General features: G+C 43.2%; 1 protein-coding gene across 6 annotated transcripts in view; it reads left to right on the top strand.

Annotated features, from left to right (window-relative positions):
* Positions 1 to 17,478, top strand: part of CEP112 (centrosomal protein 112) — a 1,022,051-nt gene that overhangs the window by 21,387 nt on the left and 983,186 nt on the right. For all 6 annotated transcript variants that reach the window (XM_029599329.1, XM_029599330.1, XM_029599331.1 and 3 more), the window contains one exon: positions 12,143 to 12,218. In XM_029599329.1, the coding sequence (XP_029455189.1) occupies positions 12,143 to 12,218 (76 nt within the window). The remainder of the gene's footprint in view (positions 1 to 12,142; positions 12,219 to 17,478) is intronic.

Here is a 17,478-nt window from a genome sequence, read left to right as displayed (position 1 = left end):
GGTGGAACCCTCTAAGGCTTGCAGAGTATGGTCAATTATTTAGACCCCCTGTCACTGTGCATGGACTGTGCACTGGGTGGGGAAGGGGCCTTAGACAAGAGGATCCAGCCTAAAAAAAAAAAAGGTCTGCATGCAGGTCAGCTCGGCGGCTGGATCTAACAGAAGGAGCCCAACCCCCACTGCGCACCCTGTGGAAAAGGTCTCCCAGGATGACCCTCTCCCACTGTCCCCCATTGCGCAGAATCCGAGACCGGAGGAATCGAGAGACACGGGACACTGATTCTAGCACTGACGAGATGGGACCAGGGGGATTTTCACTGGTGCTCATGCATGAAGCATTTCTGGCTCGGAAGCTCGTGAAGCGCAGAACCCAGGATGGGAGCATGGGAGTTTCCAAGCTTCCCCATCTGCGAACTGACAGTTGTCCATCCCAGGCAACTTTGGCTTTGGAGGATCTAGCGGGTGCAGTCAACCAGCAGGGGAATGACTCCACTCCGCCCCTGAGGGACAAGGCTGCAGATCAGGGTGAGGTCCCTCCAGACGTAGATATAGGCGACGAGGATCAGGATCCTGTAGAACCTAGTGCGGAGGGGGACGACACCCATGTAGTTTAGCTGTTTTAAGAGGGAGGAATTGCGCCCCCTTATTCTCCAGGTGCTTGAGGAATAGGGGTGAGACCCTCGCTGGAAGATTCCAACAGAGAGGCAGTGAACCCAGTCATGGACGGTTTCCAGGGTCCACCTAGTGCTTTTTCCATCCCAAAGAAGATTCAAAAGCTCATCAGCTGGGAGTGGGAATCCCCGGATGCAGGGCTTAAGGTCGGCCAGGCGATGCAAAAAACTCTACCCGCTAATGGAGGAACGTTTAGAACGCTTCAGGTGAATGCAGCTGTAGCAGCGGTGACCAAGAAGACGGCCATTCCAGTGGCGGGAGCGGCTGTTCTCAGATATGCAGGACCGCAAGCTGGAGTTGCATCTGAAGCGGGTGTTCGAGGTCTCCTCCTTAGGACTTTGGGCGGTGGTGTGTGCCAGCATGATGCAAAGAGCGTGTTTATGTTGGATTAAAAAACTGCAGGACCCATCGTCTTCTGTCTGCTTCTCAGGTGGCTCATCTGCAGGCGGCGGTAGCATATGTAGCGGATGCCTTATATGACTTGGTGTGTTCGGTGGCCCAGACTATGGTCTCCTCGGTGGCGGCTCGGTGACTCCTATGGCTCTCAAATTGGGCAGCGGATGCTTCCTCCAGGTTGCAACTGTGCAGTCTGCCTTTATGAGGAAGTTGCTGTTTGGAGAGAATTTGGATCAGCTGATGAAATCTTTGGGGGATTCCAAGAGCAATAAACTGCCGGAAGATAGAAAGCCCTACAGGAAATCATTCGGTCCTTGATCTCTTTTTTGGGATTTCTGAAAAAGCAGGTCGGGGAGGAGTGTACCACCCTCTGGTTCCAGACAGACCTCTTCCCATACACAGTCCTTTCGCGGCTCCAGTTGTCCTGCCAGAGGTGGTTTTGGTCAGGGAACTGGAACTGGGAAGCCTGCCCAATGAAATCAGGCCCGCCCACTCCTCAGACGGGATGATCAGGGGCAGGTTGTCCCAATTTTACGAGGAATGGGCCAGGATCACCTCTGATCGCTGGGTGTTGGTGGTGGTAAAAGAAGGTTACGCCTTAGAATTTTCTCGGCCTCTCATGCCGGCCTTTGTGGAATCGCAATGCGTTTCCCGCAACAAGCGAGCCGTGGTAGAAGACACTCTACAAAGATTGCTGGCCCTGAAGGCGATCATCCTCGTGCCGTGCAAGGAACAGGGGAGGGGATGGTACTCCATTTATTTCGTGGTTCCCAAAAAGGAGGGCACGTTCCGACCCATCCTGGACCTGTAGAAGGTGAATCGCTGCTTGAAGATAACCCGTTTTCGAATGGAAACCCTTCGAACAGTCATCACAGCGGTTCAAAAGGGAGAGTTCCTTGGATCTCACCGAGGCTTATCTACACATCCCGATTCGCAGTGCTCACCAGAGATTCCTACGATTTAAAATCCTGGGTCAGCATTTTCAGTTCCGGGTGCTGCCGTTTCGACTGGCGACAACTCCGCGCACCTTTACCAAGGTGATGGTCGTGGTGGTGACCCTCCGGAAGGAAGGGATAATGGTCCATCCTTACCTCGACGATTGGCTGATTTGAGCCAAGTCGGAAGAGGAAGGTGAGCGGACGGTTCTTCGTGTGATCCATTGTCTCCAGTCCCTAGGCTGGGTAATCAACGAAGCAAAAAGTCATCTGACTCAGTCACAGTGTCTGGAGTATTTGGGAGCTTGTTTCGACACCCTCCAGGGCAGGGTGTTTCTCACGAATGACAGGATGTACAAATTGCAGCAACAAATGCGTCTCTTGTTATAGCTTCCAATTCTCAGAGTGTGGGATTACCTACAAGTTCGGGGTTCATGGCTTAGACATTGGAATTGGTGCTTTGGGCCTTCGCTCACCTGAGACTGTTGCAGAGAGATCTACTGTCGCGGTGGGACCCAGTGTCTGAGCACTACCAGTTGCTCCTGCCTTTGTCGCAGTGCATCCGGTCCAGCCTGCAATGGTGGCTGTCGGAAGCCAACTTACAGAAGGGGATGCCCCTCGAAGTTCCGGATTGGGTGATCGTGACAACGGTTGTGAGCCTTCAAGGCTGGGGAGCATTGTGCCTTGGTCATGCGGCGCAGAGAACATGGTCCTTACCTGAACGGTCGTTATCTATCAATCACCTAGAGACAAGGGCAGTCCGCAAAGCGTTGTTGGCATTCCAGTCCCTGGTGCAGGGGAGAATGGTTCGAGTCTTCTCGGACAACACCACCAATGGAGGGTACATTGACAATACTCCTCAGTCTGAGGGCTGTGATCCCAGTGCCCACATCTCAAGAAAATACAGGGAAATATTCCATTTATTTTTTTGTGCCAAAGAAGGAGGGCTCTTTTCATCCCATCATGGACCTCAACAGCATCAACTGTCATCTGCAAGTGAAGCATTTTTGCATTAAAACATTGCACTTGGTGATGATGGCCGTGCAGTTGGGGAAATTTCTGACCTCTCTGGATCTGTCCGAGGTGTATTTCCACATTCCCATCTGACTAGAACATCAACACTTTCTGCAGTTTGCAGTTCTGGGGTGCCACTTTCAGTTTCATAAGAACATAAGAAATTGCCATGCTGGGTCAGACCAAGGGTCCGTCAAGGCCAGCATCCTGTTTACAACAGATGCCAAACCAGGTCACAAGAATCTGGCAATTACCCAAACACTAAGAAGATCCTATGCTACTGATGCAATTAATAGCAGTGGCTATTCCCTAACTAAACTTGATTAATAGCCATTAATGGACTTCTCCTCCAAGAACTTATCCAAACCTTTTTTTGACCCCAGCTACACTAACTGCACTAACCACATCCTCTGGCAATAAATTCCAGAGCTTTATTGTGCATTGAGTGAAAAAGAATTTTCTCCGATTAGTCTTAAATGTGCTACTTGCTAACTTCATGGAATGCCCCCTAGTCCTTCTATTATCCGAAAGTGTAAATAACCGATTCACATCTACTCGTTCAAGACCTCTCATGATCTTAAACACCTCTATCATATCCCCCCTCAGTCGTTTCTTCACCAAGCTGAACAGCCCTAGCCTATTCAGCCTTTCCTCATAGGGGAACTGTTCCATCCCCTTTATTATTTTGGTTGCCCTTCTCTTACCTTCTCCATCGTAACTATATCTTTTTTGAGATGCAGTGACCAGAATTGTACACAGTATTCAAGGTGTGGTCTCACCATGGAGCAATATAGAGGCATAATGACATTTTCCATTTTATTAACCATTCCCTTCCTAATAATTCCTAACATTCTGTTTGCTTTTTTTGACTGCTGCAGCACACTGAGCTGACAATTTTAAAAAATTATCCACTATGATGCCTAGATCTTTTTCTTGGATAGTAGCTTCTATTATGGAACCTAACATTGTGTAACTACAGCAAGGGTTATTTTTCCCTATATGCAACACCTTGCACTTGTCCACATTAAGGCGCTGTCCTTTGGTCTGGGTACTGCTCCCAGAACCTTTTCCAAGGTAATGGTAGTAGTTGTGACAGAGTTGAGAGAGGATGGAATCCTAGTGCGCCCATATTTGGACAACTGGCTGATTCACGCTAAATCTTGGAAGAGAGCCGCTTGGTGACTTGCAAGGTGATTTCCCTGTTCCGGGAATTCGGCTGGGTAGTGAATCTGTCCAAGAGTAATCTTCAGCCTGCTCAATTGTTGGAATTCCTTGGAGTTTCATTTGACACGGAGCTGGCCAAGGTTTTCCTGCTGGAAGCTTGAATTCAGACATTGGTGCATCTCCGTCTGTTGATGAACACTCTGTGCCCAACCATGTGGTCTTAGCTGCAGGTACTTGGCTTAATGGCGGCAACCCTGGAAGTGGTACTGTGGGCAAGGGCACATATACATCCTCTGCAGTGCTCCTTGCTGTCTCGGTGGAACCCACAGTCTCAGGACTATTTGATTTGGATCCACTTGCTGATGGAGGACTCCTCCCAACTGCAGTGGTGGCTGCAGGTGGATCATCTAAGAAGGGGAGTCTCTCTAGCCCCACCGGACTGGCTAGTACTGACAATGGACATGAGTCTCCTCAGGAGCTGACAGTGCAAGGGCTCTGAAATGCAGAAGTGTCTCTCTGGAACATCAATTGGCTAGAAGCCAGGGCAGTCCAGTTGGTATGTTTACAGTTAGGCAACAAGTGTCACTGGAAATAGATCAACATATGGAATGGGCAGAAGTGCATCTCTAGATGATCTCAGCCTCACACACAGCAGGAAGAGATAACATAAGGGCAGACCTTCTCAGCAGGAAGAATATGGGTCCAGGAGAGTGTGCGTTTTTCAGATGAGGCATTTCAGCTGATTCTGATCTGCTGGGGTTTTCCATAAGAACATAAGATATGCCATACTGGGTCAGACCAAAGGTCCATCAAGCCCAGTATTCTGTTTCCAACAGTGGCCCAATCCAATTCACAAGTTACCTGGCAAGAACCCAAACATTAGATAGATCACAAGCTACTATTGCTTATTAATTTTCGTTCCTAGACCTCCTAGTAACTTCACGCAATGCAAATGTTTTGCGATTCTTCAGCTTCAGGAGAGATCTGAAGTCATTGGGGATTAATGCCCTAGTGCAGGAGTGCTGGAGGACAAATTACTGTATGCCTTTCCTCCATGGCCCATGTTGGGCAGATTGGTTCAGAGGATCGAGTGCTGCAGAGGGATGGTGCTCATGGTAGCTCCAGACTGGCCCTGGAGACCATGGTATGCAGATCTATGGAGGCTCCTGGATGATTCGCCTCTTCGACTTCCAGCGCACAAGACCCTGTTGTGGCAGGGATCTGGCCTTCAAGAAGATCTGACTCTATTTTGTCTTATGGTATGGCCCTTGAAAGAATACTCTGCCGCGGTGATTTCCACCTTACTGAGAGCTAGATAGTTCCCCACTTCCTTGGCATTTGTGCGCATTTGAGGCCTAATATGAGGATCGAGGTACACTTCCTTCCTTCCTTCCTTCATCAAGATTCCACTCATATTGGAATTTTTGAGGATGGCTTGAATAAAGGCTTGGCTCTCAGTTCCTTGAAGGTGCAAGTAGTGGCTCTCGCCTGTTTCATGGGTCAGGTAAAATGGTGAGTCCTTGTTGGCTTAACCTGATGTGAACCATCTTCATCTTCCCTTGCGGTTTCCCGGTGCCCCTTTGGAGTCTTAATTTGGTATTGGATTTCTTGGCAAGCCCTACGTTTAGACCACTGCGTTCTCTGTCCTTGAGGTTACTGTCTTTGAAAACTGTGTTCCTTGTGGCAATTTGCTCTGCATGTAGGGTTTCTGAACTCCAAGCTTTGTCTTAGCGTGAGTCTTTCCTTCAGGTGACTCCAGGAGCAGTACAGCTGCGTACTGTTCCTTCTTTTTTACCAAAGCCCATCAGTCCATCTTCCTGCCATCTCTGGACAGAGTGAGATGCAGAGGAATATAGTCTTTTGTGACCCTTGGATGTCAAGAGACATATTGTCAGGTATCTGGAGGTTTCTAAGCCTTTCTGGAAGTCAGATCTCCTGTTTGTTCTTCACAGCGGTTCTAGACAGGGAGAGCCAGCCTCGCAGGCTACGATAGCCATGGCTGCATACGTGGATGCAGGGAAGCCATTACCTAGTCAGATTAGGGCTCATTCCACTAGGGCTCAAGCAGTGTCATGGGCAGAAGTTAGTTGTTCCCTGTTGACATTTGCCGAGCTGCGACATGGTCCTCCTTACGCACCTTTTCCAGGTATTATCATCTGGATGTGCAGGCCTGGGAGGATGCGGCCTTTGTATTGGACCGCGAACACCTTCCCGCCCTATACAGGAGTAGCTTGGGTACATCCCACTTGTTCTGGATTCATCTGACTGGATGTTCAGAAATGAGAAATTACTACTTAACTGATAATTTCCTTTTCTTTAAAACAGTCAGTTGAATCCAGCTTCCCTCCCGTGACTGCTGAATGATTGCATTATGTTCCTTTTGTGTGACTGTGTTACAGGAATTACTGGTAAGTGTCAATCCAGACCCTACACTTACGTTTATACATTCTTGTCTGTGCTCAAATTTTCCTGTTGGCTTGAGTATTAAAATGGTTACTTGTTTTTAATCAAGAATTTTGCTAGTCTGTCCTAAGTTGCTTTTGAAGACAATACTGGCAGGCTGATTTCACTGCAGGGGTATATGTACTGTGTCATCAGTTTGCTCCTTCTCCATCTGCTGGTAGAGGTGCATAATCCACTTGTTCTGTTTTACTATCCTAAAGAAAAGGAAATTATCAGGTAAGTAGTAATTTCTCAGTAATAAGCATCTTTATTGTATAATCTCATTTTGACTAGAATATTTCCTCTTGCAATGATCAAAATAAGTATATTGCCTTTATTACTCATTTTGACCATGGTGTGATATTTAATATATTTGTAGTGCTTGCATTCACTATTAGATTTAAAGCATATTCTTGTTATGGCTTTTAGGCAGTTGTCTGTAGGCAGGTGATGTTGTTAGTCTACCCACAATCATTCAGTTTCCTCTATCAGCAATGAGTATTTCTTGGCTGACAGGTACTGACTATTATAAAAATGACATTTATGAGTAGTGACATATAATAAAAAACAGAATATAACAGTTGTCAGCGACATTCTTTGGACCTTCATAGAGCTCTTCAATAGTATAGTTTTAAATACCGAAACCCTACATTTTTAATCACTATTTTCATATAAAAAAGTATCTTATTTAAATATTTTTAATCTGATTTTAGATTTTTACCGATTAAACCACGATAAAACACCCTTGATGCAAAAAAAAAAGGTGTTTGTTTAAACATGGAAAACATCACTTCTCTAGTACTCTCCTTTGCCCACCCTGGATCCTCTGGGTTGTTTCTGTCTCTTCCATGCTAACGACTCCTCAGCTGCACAAATCTATATATTTGATTCAACCAGAAAAGGTACCCAGCAATGGTACCTGCACTGCAAAAACACCATGAAACATTTCTAGTGTGAATATTAAGCAAAAGTATTTGTTTAAAAATTGTGCCTGTCTTCCTCCTGTGTTTGTTTTTATTTCCTGAATGCTATTCTTTTGCTCCTACTTTTATTTTACTATGTCTTTATCGAACTATAGTGGACTCTTCATTCTATGCCAGACACAATGATTTATTGCCAGTTCAATGCTTCTTTTTATTACTGTCCCACAGTTCCTCTGTGTCTACTAGATTTCCTACTCTTGATAAATCTTCCTTAACTTGTTCATTTTCTTAGTTATCCCTTCTAAAATCTAGGATCCTTATTCTAGTATATTTTGGTTCTGATCTAGTGTTTATACTGAACCACATGGTATGGTATTCACTGGACTCCAGATTACCCTCTTCCATAATTTCAGTGATACTGTCTTCATTTATCAGTACAAGGTCCAGTGTCACTTTATCACAAGTGGACTCCTCAGTTAATTTCTTGAAAGAGACTTCTAGGTAGGACTGCTTCCAGTATTCCCCTACTTCTGGTTGATCCAGCAGCTGGCACTCTCCAGTTGTAATGAGTTGTGAATTTATATGAGTAGTTTCTAATATTTGACATATGTATCTTTTTATACTGAATAATTTATTGTTGCTTAGAACTGAAATTTATTGCTGCCTCATAAATTTTACAACCTCTTCAGCTTGTCCTTTGAAAACCTTCTTTGTTCTTAAAAGGTTTTTTCCTGTAGTGTTTTTGTTTTGATTACTTTGTAAAATTGCTTTATAGTTAAACCTATTTTAAATTATGCTGTTTGTGCGTTTTGTTTTCATGTAGTGTTTTTCACGTTTTTCTTTCTTTTTTTTTTTTTAATAAGGCCTGTGCTAAAAAAAACAACTTCAAGCATCACAGTCATCTTCTGAACAGATCTAAGATATTCTGACAGAGAAAGTCACTCTCAAAGTTGATGAAATCTCTATTGACCAAATTTGCTAATGATTTTTTTGTATCTCCTAAAGGGGAGGACTCCTTTGTATTTAACCCTAGAAGATCATGAGATTTTGATGTAATATTAGGGTCCTAACTCCCATCCAAACATATTTTGTTCCTTGACATCCAGCAAAGAGGCTGGGAGTTGGGACCTAGTTGATTAGCCAAGAGATGAGACAAGATGTAGAATGCCTCCAGTACCACAATTTACTATCCTGGAAGAAGTCTTCTATGACAGAGGTTCTCAACTCAGTCCTCTGGACACACCTAGCCTCTCAGATTTTCAGAATGCCTCAATGAATATGCATGAGATGCATCTGTATACAATGGGAGGCAGTGCACGCAAATCTATCTCATCCATATTCATTGTGGATATCCTGAAAACCTGACTGGTTAAGTGTGTTCCGAGGACTGTGTTAAGAAGACAGTACCTCTTACTTGTTACAAAAATCAATTTGAAACCTGCTGTCTGGTTAGCCTCTGAGAAGCGACTGGGGATAAACTAAGTGGTAAATAATGTGACCCACAACTGACATTTTGCTTTGAGCTCAGTTAAGTATTCTTAAAACTGGAGTACAGTTTTAATTCCTCATTCCCACTTTAATTCAAGAGTTGGCTTTACTGTTTTAAAATAGTTTATCACCCCAACTCCCTTTTTCAGATCCAGGAGCTATAGTGACCTCTTTTGGCTCTTGCATCTGTCTATCCAGTGCTGAATATTTATTTATTTTATTTATTTTTAATTTTTATAGACCGAAGTTCTTGTAGGAACTACAAATCAATCCGGTTTACATACAACTTTTAAATGCCCAAAAAGAGTAGTGGGCTTAGAATACTGTCTTTTTATATAACATTAAATAGTGAAGGCATTCCTATTTCTCAATTAATGCATTTTTGGTGTTAAAACTATTGAGTAATAGGTCCTTTGATTTTAATTATGTAGACTATGCTAATCATTGCTTCCAAAGCACTTCAGATGTGAGATCTGAAGTCGCTTCTGAATCTGGATGTTGCACATGAGAACATGTCTTGCTATCTGCTGGCTTAGTTGCTTCTCGAACTCTGTTTTCATTATGTGTTTATGACCATTGCCATCAGCTGTCTGTGGTTGCAACATGTTATGAATTGTGCAACTTTGCCTGCTCCTCGACTGCCTCTGATTTTCTAAACTTCCCATATGAAGTGCATTCAGATGTCGCCACATTGCTTTGACAGTCCTTGGCTCCTTTTCTTTGGTCATGTGGCTTTTGTGTATGCTCCTCTGGTTGCTTATGAGTTCTGTTGGCTGTCATGGGACATTTTTTGGAATGAGTTTGGATGACTTATGCCCACCATGAATAGACAGTTACAGCAAATGTTTCCTTTTAGGGTAGTAACACAATATCATTTGTACTACTACTGCAGCACTGCTCATCTCTGTTGATTGAAGTATTTTAGCTATTCTGATAGCGTTTTTTGTGTTTGATTGGCATGATGTCATCGTTGACATTATTGGTAGACTATATGCTTTGAGAATTACAGTTTAGGAGTCGGTGTATAGAAATATTTTATTTATATTTAATAATGGTTCAAAGTTGGGATAAATGTTAAAAGTATTTTTGATTCAGCATTATGCCTGGCTGCTTCGGGAATCCTGCACAGTTCTTCTCAGTCATACTCATGTAATGTTTTCATATAGTTGTGCCTTTTGTCTTTTCAGCTCATTGCCTATATCACTGTCCATTGATATAATAGTCAAGACTCAAAATGTGCAATATTCTTTTTATAGGGTTATAGATATTTAAAACACAAAAACATTTTCTGTAATTCTGTGACTTAAAAATGGAATTGGAACAGGATGATATAGCGAACTAGAATAAAAAATTAATTATGGGAGAGCAAATCTTGCTGTGTTTGTATGTCAGCTTTATAGTTCATTTGTTGGTTTTCCCATTTTACTACCCATTCCATGACACTGTTTGCCTGATTTCACAGCTTTAAAATCACCAACCCCCTGCCCCTCCCTGCACAGTCTTCTTCCATTTCTGGTTTTGCATTACAGATTTACAGGAAGTGTCCCAGAGATCAGTTATGGGCAACAGGTTCTTTTTTTCTTGCTGTGCAGTGGTCATGCAGCTTGTTTTCTGAAACAACCAGTAGATGGTGATCTTGCATTGCTCAATAGCATTGCAGCTTATGAGCAATAGTACCACTCGTTTATGGTTAATTTTTGTCTAGAGAATATGAACAGGGATAAGGTTTGAAAAGAGGCAGGCGTAGCACCACAAAGTGTTTTTATTTATTTTTAGGTTTCTTTGTTTCCACCACTCCTTTATATTCCTTATATTCATTCTGCTTCTGGACCCTTAGTAACTTTGGATCTATTATTTGCAAAGTCAATATTTTGGGCACTTTTACTGAAAGGTAGTTTATAGTAAAATATAATTCATTGTTCAAAATGATTTCACTAATCTCCCTTCACAAGTCCACTTGGCTGGTCCCATGTTTGGGTTTTCTGTTGGCGTTGGCAGGATTTGCTCGTTTCACAGCAGTGATGCGCCTGAGCCCTGGGGGGGGTGGGGTATGGCAGGGGATAACAACTGACTTTTGCTGATCAAAGAGCGGCTCTGAGTGGTTCATTTTCACAGGAGACTTCGTTCCTGGTTCCCAGCTGGTCAGGGGACTTGCATTGTCTGGGCAGTCATCCTAGAGAGGGGGCAGAGATGAGGACAAAGGCAAAAAAAAAAATAATGGAATTAACTTTGCTGTTACAATAAATATAACCATACCATAGATCTAAATGCTTCAGCGTTGGCCAGTTCAAACAGAAGTTGCTTTGCAAGACTATATGAATTTCTGTTTTAGATTGCTGAAGCCTTAGTTTAGTTTACTGTTGCTAATAAATTCTTCTAGTTTTATTGAAGACTGCTAAGCTTGACAGTAGTGGAAACTGAAGTTCTCTGTGCCATCCACATTAGAAGGACTGCAGTGGCAGTGCAAGCATTGTATAGAGAAGCACTATCAAATGCTGTCTTTGATACAAAGGTTGGCAACTATGGTGCTCTGGTTTCTTGATATGATAGCAGGGCTTGCATTTTACCTGCAAGTCCATAATGAAATAGCACACAACAAAGGATTATCCAAACCTGATGGTTTTTATAGAGTCATACAACTTGCAGTTGTGTGCGATAAGAAAATGTCCTTTCATGAAGCAGCAATAATGGTGAAAGAATAGCTCGGTTACCACATCTGACAGGATCAGGGCTAGCACAGAAAGTGTAAAAAAAAAAAATAAAAATCTGCTGGGTACCAGTTTATATTTCCTTTCTGAGAGCTCTCTAGGCTCCCTTCTCATGTTATTTTTTCAAATCAAAGAGGAGCCATGTCTAAGGAGTGACATGCTTTATAAAAAGAAATATAAAATTTGTACAGTATTGTCTCCTCTGTGCCTCAGTCAAGTAATAAAAGATAATATTGTATTTTATGGTCCTTTTGTCCGAAGTGCTTTAGAAACATACATAATAACTGACTGCTATGTTTAAGGTACTTGTATCTGTTTACATTGATCAGGATTACTATCACTTCTTTTATATCAGTATCACTTAACTACATTTTCATTCTTTCATGTGATTTGGTGGCAGGCAAAGATACACATACAGATCGCAATCCATGAGTCCCATTCGCAACTCTGATGAAGAAAACCTTGCTACTCAACAGGTAAAAATGGAAACATGTTTGTAACAGAGAGAAAGATAAAGAAATGGATATGAACAACCTGACTAAAGTAGTTAGATCTCTCCTATTAGGCCAGCTGGTAGAGCTGACCCTTTAGAGTTCTCAGTTTGGAGCCAAAAATATATAACATTGAACATTTTACTTACTGCCCGCTTGAACCAGATGATGAAATCCCACTTAAAGTATCAGAAAATGAAAATTAATTTTGATTTGATTGCATGCGTATATTGCTTGTATTCTGTAAAAGGTAGTTTCTTTTCATTAATTAATTAACTAATAGGCCAACCAACCCTGGCACATGTCTGCCCCAGCAGTGCACAGTAGTATAAAAGCATCCAATATACAGAATTACATAAAAATATAAAAATCTATAGAACATTTCATTTCATTTTATTAACTAGTAATCTTTCAGAGATTATAAATGATTCTTGCATTGTCTGTAAACTGGCATCCTTAACATTTCATACTCTATAAATTGCATTTGCTGGCTGAATCAATTCAAAAACCTTAGGCTGTGTCTATGCTGTTTTCTTTCCAGATTTTGCAATATTGTTTAGGTTGTAGTTGAAATAATGTCTGACTAATAAATGGCCTGGGAAATCATTAGAAGTGTTCCAGGATTGATGATATTTTTCATGGACTTAATTTAGATTTTTTAATCAGTTGATGTAAACAACATAAATAGCCAAGAGCAATCCCACAAACTTGTTTGAATTTTGTCTAAATTTCATTGGTATTTACTACAACTTCTCTTGCTCAACAATTCAGCAAATTGTTTAATTCTTGTAGCACTTGGGATGATTAAAAGTTACTTTTTTTTTAAGTTGTTTGAGGATATATTTGATTGTAGCTGCTGTTATATGCCTCTGATTTTTCCCCGTTCTGTCATCTTGCACATCCATCTGAGTTAAGGAAGATGCGATCTTAACAGTTAAAGAGGAATGGATGAAGGATATAGAAAGAGAAAGAAGCATGGCACCCTGAATCACATGTGCTTGTGGTTAATAAAATTCAGTGGGAGGGGGCGCTCTCGCCGCGGAGCAAGATGGCCGCCTGACCTAGAGCTCCTGTGCAGCCCGGGCCGAATCCCACCGAGACCGCCGCGCAAAATACAGATAAAGCTTGTAAACCTCCCGAAATCGCAAGCGGAAACCAGTGAGATGGCACAGCGCAAAAAAGGACCAGATCTTAAACAATTTGCGTTCTCTAAACTCCCCGACTTGGAAGAGGGGTCTGAGAGCACGTTTGGAGTCTCGGACTCGAGTGAGCCGGCACCCGAGGGGGAGAGCGATTCGGGGGGAGTGCCGATGGCAGTACCTGATATCCCCACGAGGGATGATTTTCGCCGTTGGTTTGGGGACATAAGAAAGGAAATGAAAGACAACAAAAAGGAACTTCTATCTACCATCCAACAATTAAAGGAAGACATGGCAGATATAGGGAGACGTGTGGATGACTGTGATATGCGCCTAGATGCACAATCTGATAAACTAGATGTCTTAAACAAATCAGTACAAAGGGTTACACAGGATTCGGACGCTTTACTTGCTAAAGTGGAAGATTTGGAAAACAGGAGCAGGCGCAACAATTTGAGATTCAGGGGCATACCAGATATGGAAATGTATGCTGACTGTGAGAAAACGATTCAGCGGTTCTGCGCTTTCCTTCTGCAACATAACACAGATAACACTGAAGGCCATGATTCTGCTATGCAGGTGGAGTTGGAACATGCACACAGGACTCTGGGCCCCAGAACCACCGGCAGGCCACAAGATATCATAATGTGCTTCACTAGATTCCCGGTGAAAGATCAAATCTATCAGATTGCAAGGAAGAAAGCGGCATGGGAATGGGAATCCCACCAAATACAGATTTTTCACGGATCTCTCCCCACTGACATTGAAGAAGAGGATGGAATTCAAGGAGATCACAGCACTACTTCGAAAGGAGAACATAAGATACCGCTGGCTATTTCCCTTCGGCATTGCAATCACTATTGATGGCACTACCACCGCAGCCAAGAACTTAGTGGAGGCTGCGGCCATCTTAAGATCAGCAGGTCATCAAGTGAACACCACCACCAACTCAAGGGGGTCGGCCTTCTACCGCACCTATGGAGACACCACGTTGGCAGAGAGTCCGCAATGGAGGGAAAAGGCTCAGACGAAACTCGGGAGAGTTCCTCTGATCAGGACAAAGGGAAAGGCTGATTTCTCCGCGAGCAAACTGAGTGAAGATCTTATACGATGGACTCTGGTTCATGACTACAGTAATGATGGTTCCACATGTAATCATATTTCAGGTTATGGTTTAAAATGAGGTTTATTTACACTGTGATATGGGGGTCGGCGGGGTGGGCTCGGGATGAGGGGGGCGGGCTCCGTGATCGATTCTTACCCCCACAGCCGTCACGGAATGTCCTTAGCACAGTTCTGTGAGGCAAATAGGCAGATTCGGGGAGGAGGGAGGGGGGTGGGTTTGGGAGGGACTCAAAAAATTATTTACTATGTTAGGAATGCACAAAAATTATCCACCAGAATGAATATACTACATGATCTGGAACAGGGAATGTATATTGTGTTGGGGGTGATGCATGCTGGGGGCACCATTTTATGGACGGTGATGCGTATAGCGGGGAGATTCATACTCAGGGTAGGGTGCGCAAGAGGAAATTTGACTAGATATTCATTATGATGTCCATTAAATTATGGTCCTTAAATGTGAAGGGTCTTAATAGTCCTCAAAAAAGGCAACATCTTAAGCAGGAAGCGCAGAAATCACAGGCAGATGTCCTACTTCTACAGGAAACACATCTGCAACAGAAATATGTACATTTGCTCCAGTGGCCACTTTACCCCCACCAATTTCACGCCGCAGCCACTGCGGAAGGGAAATACACTGGTGTCAGTATTTTACTCCGCAAGGACTTCCAGGGAACTGTAATTCAACATATAGCTGATCCCATGGGGCGGTTCCTGTTGGTTCAGTTAGATATTGATAAAGAAATATATACCATTCTAAATGTGTATGCTCCCAATACGTCTCACACTGATTTTCTGGACAGGCTAGACAATATTCTAAACACTGTAGAGGAGAACCACTTAATTATTGCGGGTGATTTTAACCTAACCATTCAACCAAGGATTGATAACTCGTCCGGGGGAGGGTCGGGAACCGCTGAAGGCCATAAACATCTCAAAAAATTCATTAGGGATAGGGAAGTGCTAGATATATGGCGACACAGGAACACCAACACTCGGGACTACACTTTCTATTCCCACCCACATCAATCCTATTCCTGTATTGATTATTTTATACTAGATAAGATGCTTAACTTTCGGGTTCGAGATCTGGGTATAGGCCCCATAACATGGTCTGACCACGGTGCGATCTGGCTGTCTATACAGACCCGAACCTTACAGTCAGGGTTACGCTATTGGAAATTGAACGACTCCTTGCTGGAGAATGACACCTTTTGCCAGAGCATTAGATTAGCCATAGAGGAATATCAAAAATTTAACGGCCCTGACTCATACCCGAAGCCTCTTCTGTGGGAATGTTTAAAAGTAGTTCTCCGGGGCAAGTTTATATCTCAGGCCTCGCACCAAAAAAAGATTACACAAGCAAAAGAGGCGGAATTACTGTCCAATATCTCTGTCTTAGAAAAACAACATAAGGTATCCTTGTCTTCCAGAGTTTCTGGCCAGCTTCAGAGGGCTCGTACAGCCTTGAGAGATCTCCAAGCGAATGATATTGCACATAAGTTGCAACTCATTCGACAAGAACATTTTGAGTGGGGCAACAAAACCGGTAGGCTGCTAGCGCGTAAACTGAAAAAATTGGTTACTCAAAATCCAGATCACTAGGATTAAAGAGGTAGACGGTTCTATTCTAGACTCTGCAGAGATGATACAGTGTAGATTTCAACAATTTTATGGAGAATTGTATACTGCAGACTCTAGTATCTCTTTGACAAATATTGATGCTTACCTTGCCAATACCACTTTACCTCGGTTAACAGATGCGGAGCGGCAATACTTTGAGGGGCTTGTAACACCCGCTGAGCTCCAGCTCGCAATCAAAGCCCTTAAAATTAACAAAGCGCCAGGTCTCGATGGGTACACTGGCTTGTTTTATAAAAAATTTACGGATCATATATCCCCCTATTTGCTTGAGACCTTTAATGCACTTCGAGAAGGAGGCTCCCTGCCTGCTGAAGCTAATGTCGCCGGCATTACTATCTTGGCAAAACCAGGCAGGGACCCGTTAGAATGTGGGTCATACCGCCCCATATCCTTAATTAATATTGACTTAAAGCTCCTAGCCAAGATCTTAGCCACACGGTTGAATAGGGTAATGGCGAAGTTGACGCATCCAGACCAAGCCGGTTTTATTCCAGGGCGAAAGGCGGCAGACAATGTCCGAAAAATAATAGATCTTTTATGGAAGGTTAAAAAAGACCACACTCTGGCCATATTGCTAGCTATAGACGCTGAAAAAGCGTTTGATATGGTCCATTGGCAATTTCTATTTTGCACGCTGGAGAGGATGAATTTTGGCCCCAAATTCTTAAACTGGCTATTTCAACTTTACGATAACCCCAGGGCTAGGGTGAAGGTCAATGGGACATATTCGAATCCCTTCCCGATAACTCGGGGCACTAGACAAGGTTGCCCACTTTCACCCCTGTTGTTCGCCTTATTCCTGGAGCCCCTCACTACGATAATTAGGGGTGACCGGTCTATCTCAGGCATCCAGGTGGGGCTGGACGATTACAAGATGTCGCTATTCGTGGATGATGTGGTGTTTACACTCACTAACCCTCAGCAATCGCTCGCAGGCGTGATTGAGCTGAAGGCTTCTAATCTGTCTATGTCCGGCTTTCGCCTAAACCTTGTTAAGTCAGAGGTATTGAACATTTCCCTACCTCATGAACAAACTATACATCTCCAGCAACAATTCCCTTTGAAATGGGCTGGGTCAAAAATTAAATACCTAGGGATCATAATTGGCCCTAATCTGGAAGGCCTGTTTAAGTTGAATTACATACCTCTTACGTCCAAGATTTTTCAGGACCTAGATAATTGGACTACTCTGCCGATTTCCTGGACTGGGAGGGTTGCGGTAGTAAAGATGACAGTACTCCCTAAATTTAATTATTTATGCCAATCGCATGCCAATTCAGATTCCTACGGCTATGTTAAAAAAATTGGCAAAAACGCCTGTTTGCATTTATATGGAA

The sequence above is a fragment of the Rhinatrema bivittatum genome, chromosome 4 (genome assembly GCF_901001135.1).
Source record: "Rhinatrema bivittatum chromosome 4, aRhiBiv1.1, whole genome shotgun sequence".
Lineage (NCBI taxonomy): Eukaryota > Metazoa > Chordata > Amphibia > Gymnophiona > Rhinatrematidae > Rhinatrema > Rhinatrema bivittatum.
Note: the sequence above shows the minus strand (reverse complement) of the source record. Positions and strands in the feature narration are given on the sequence as shown.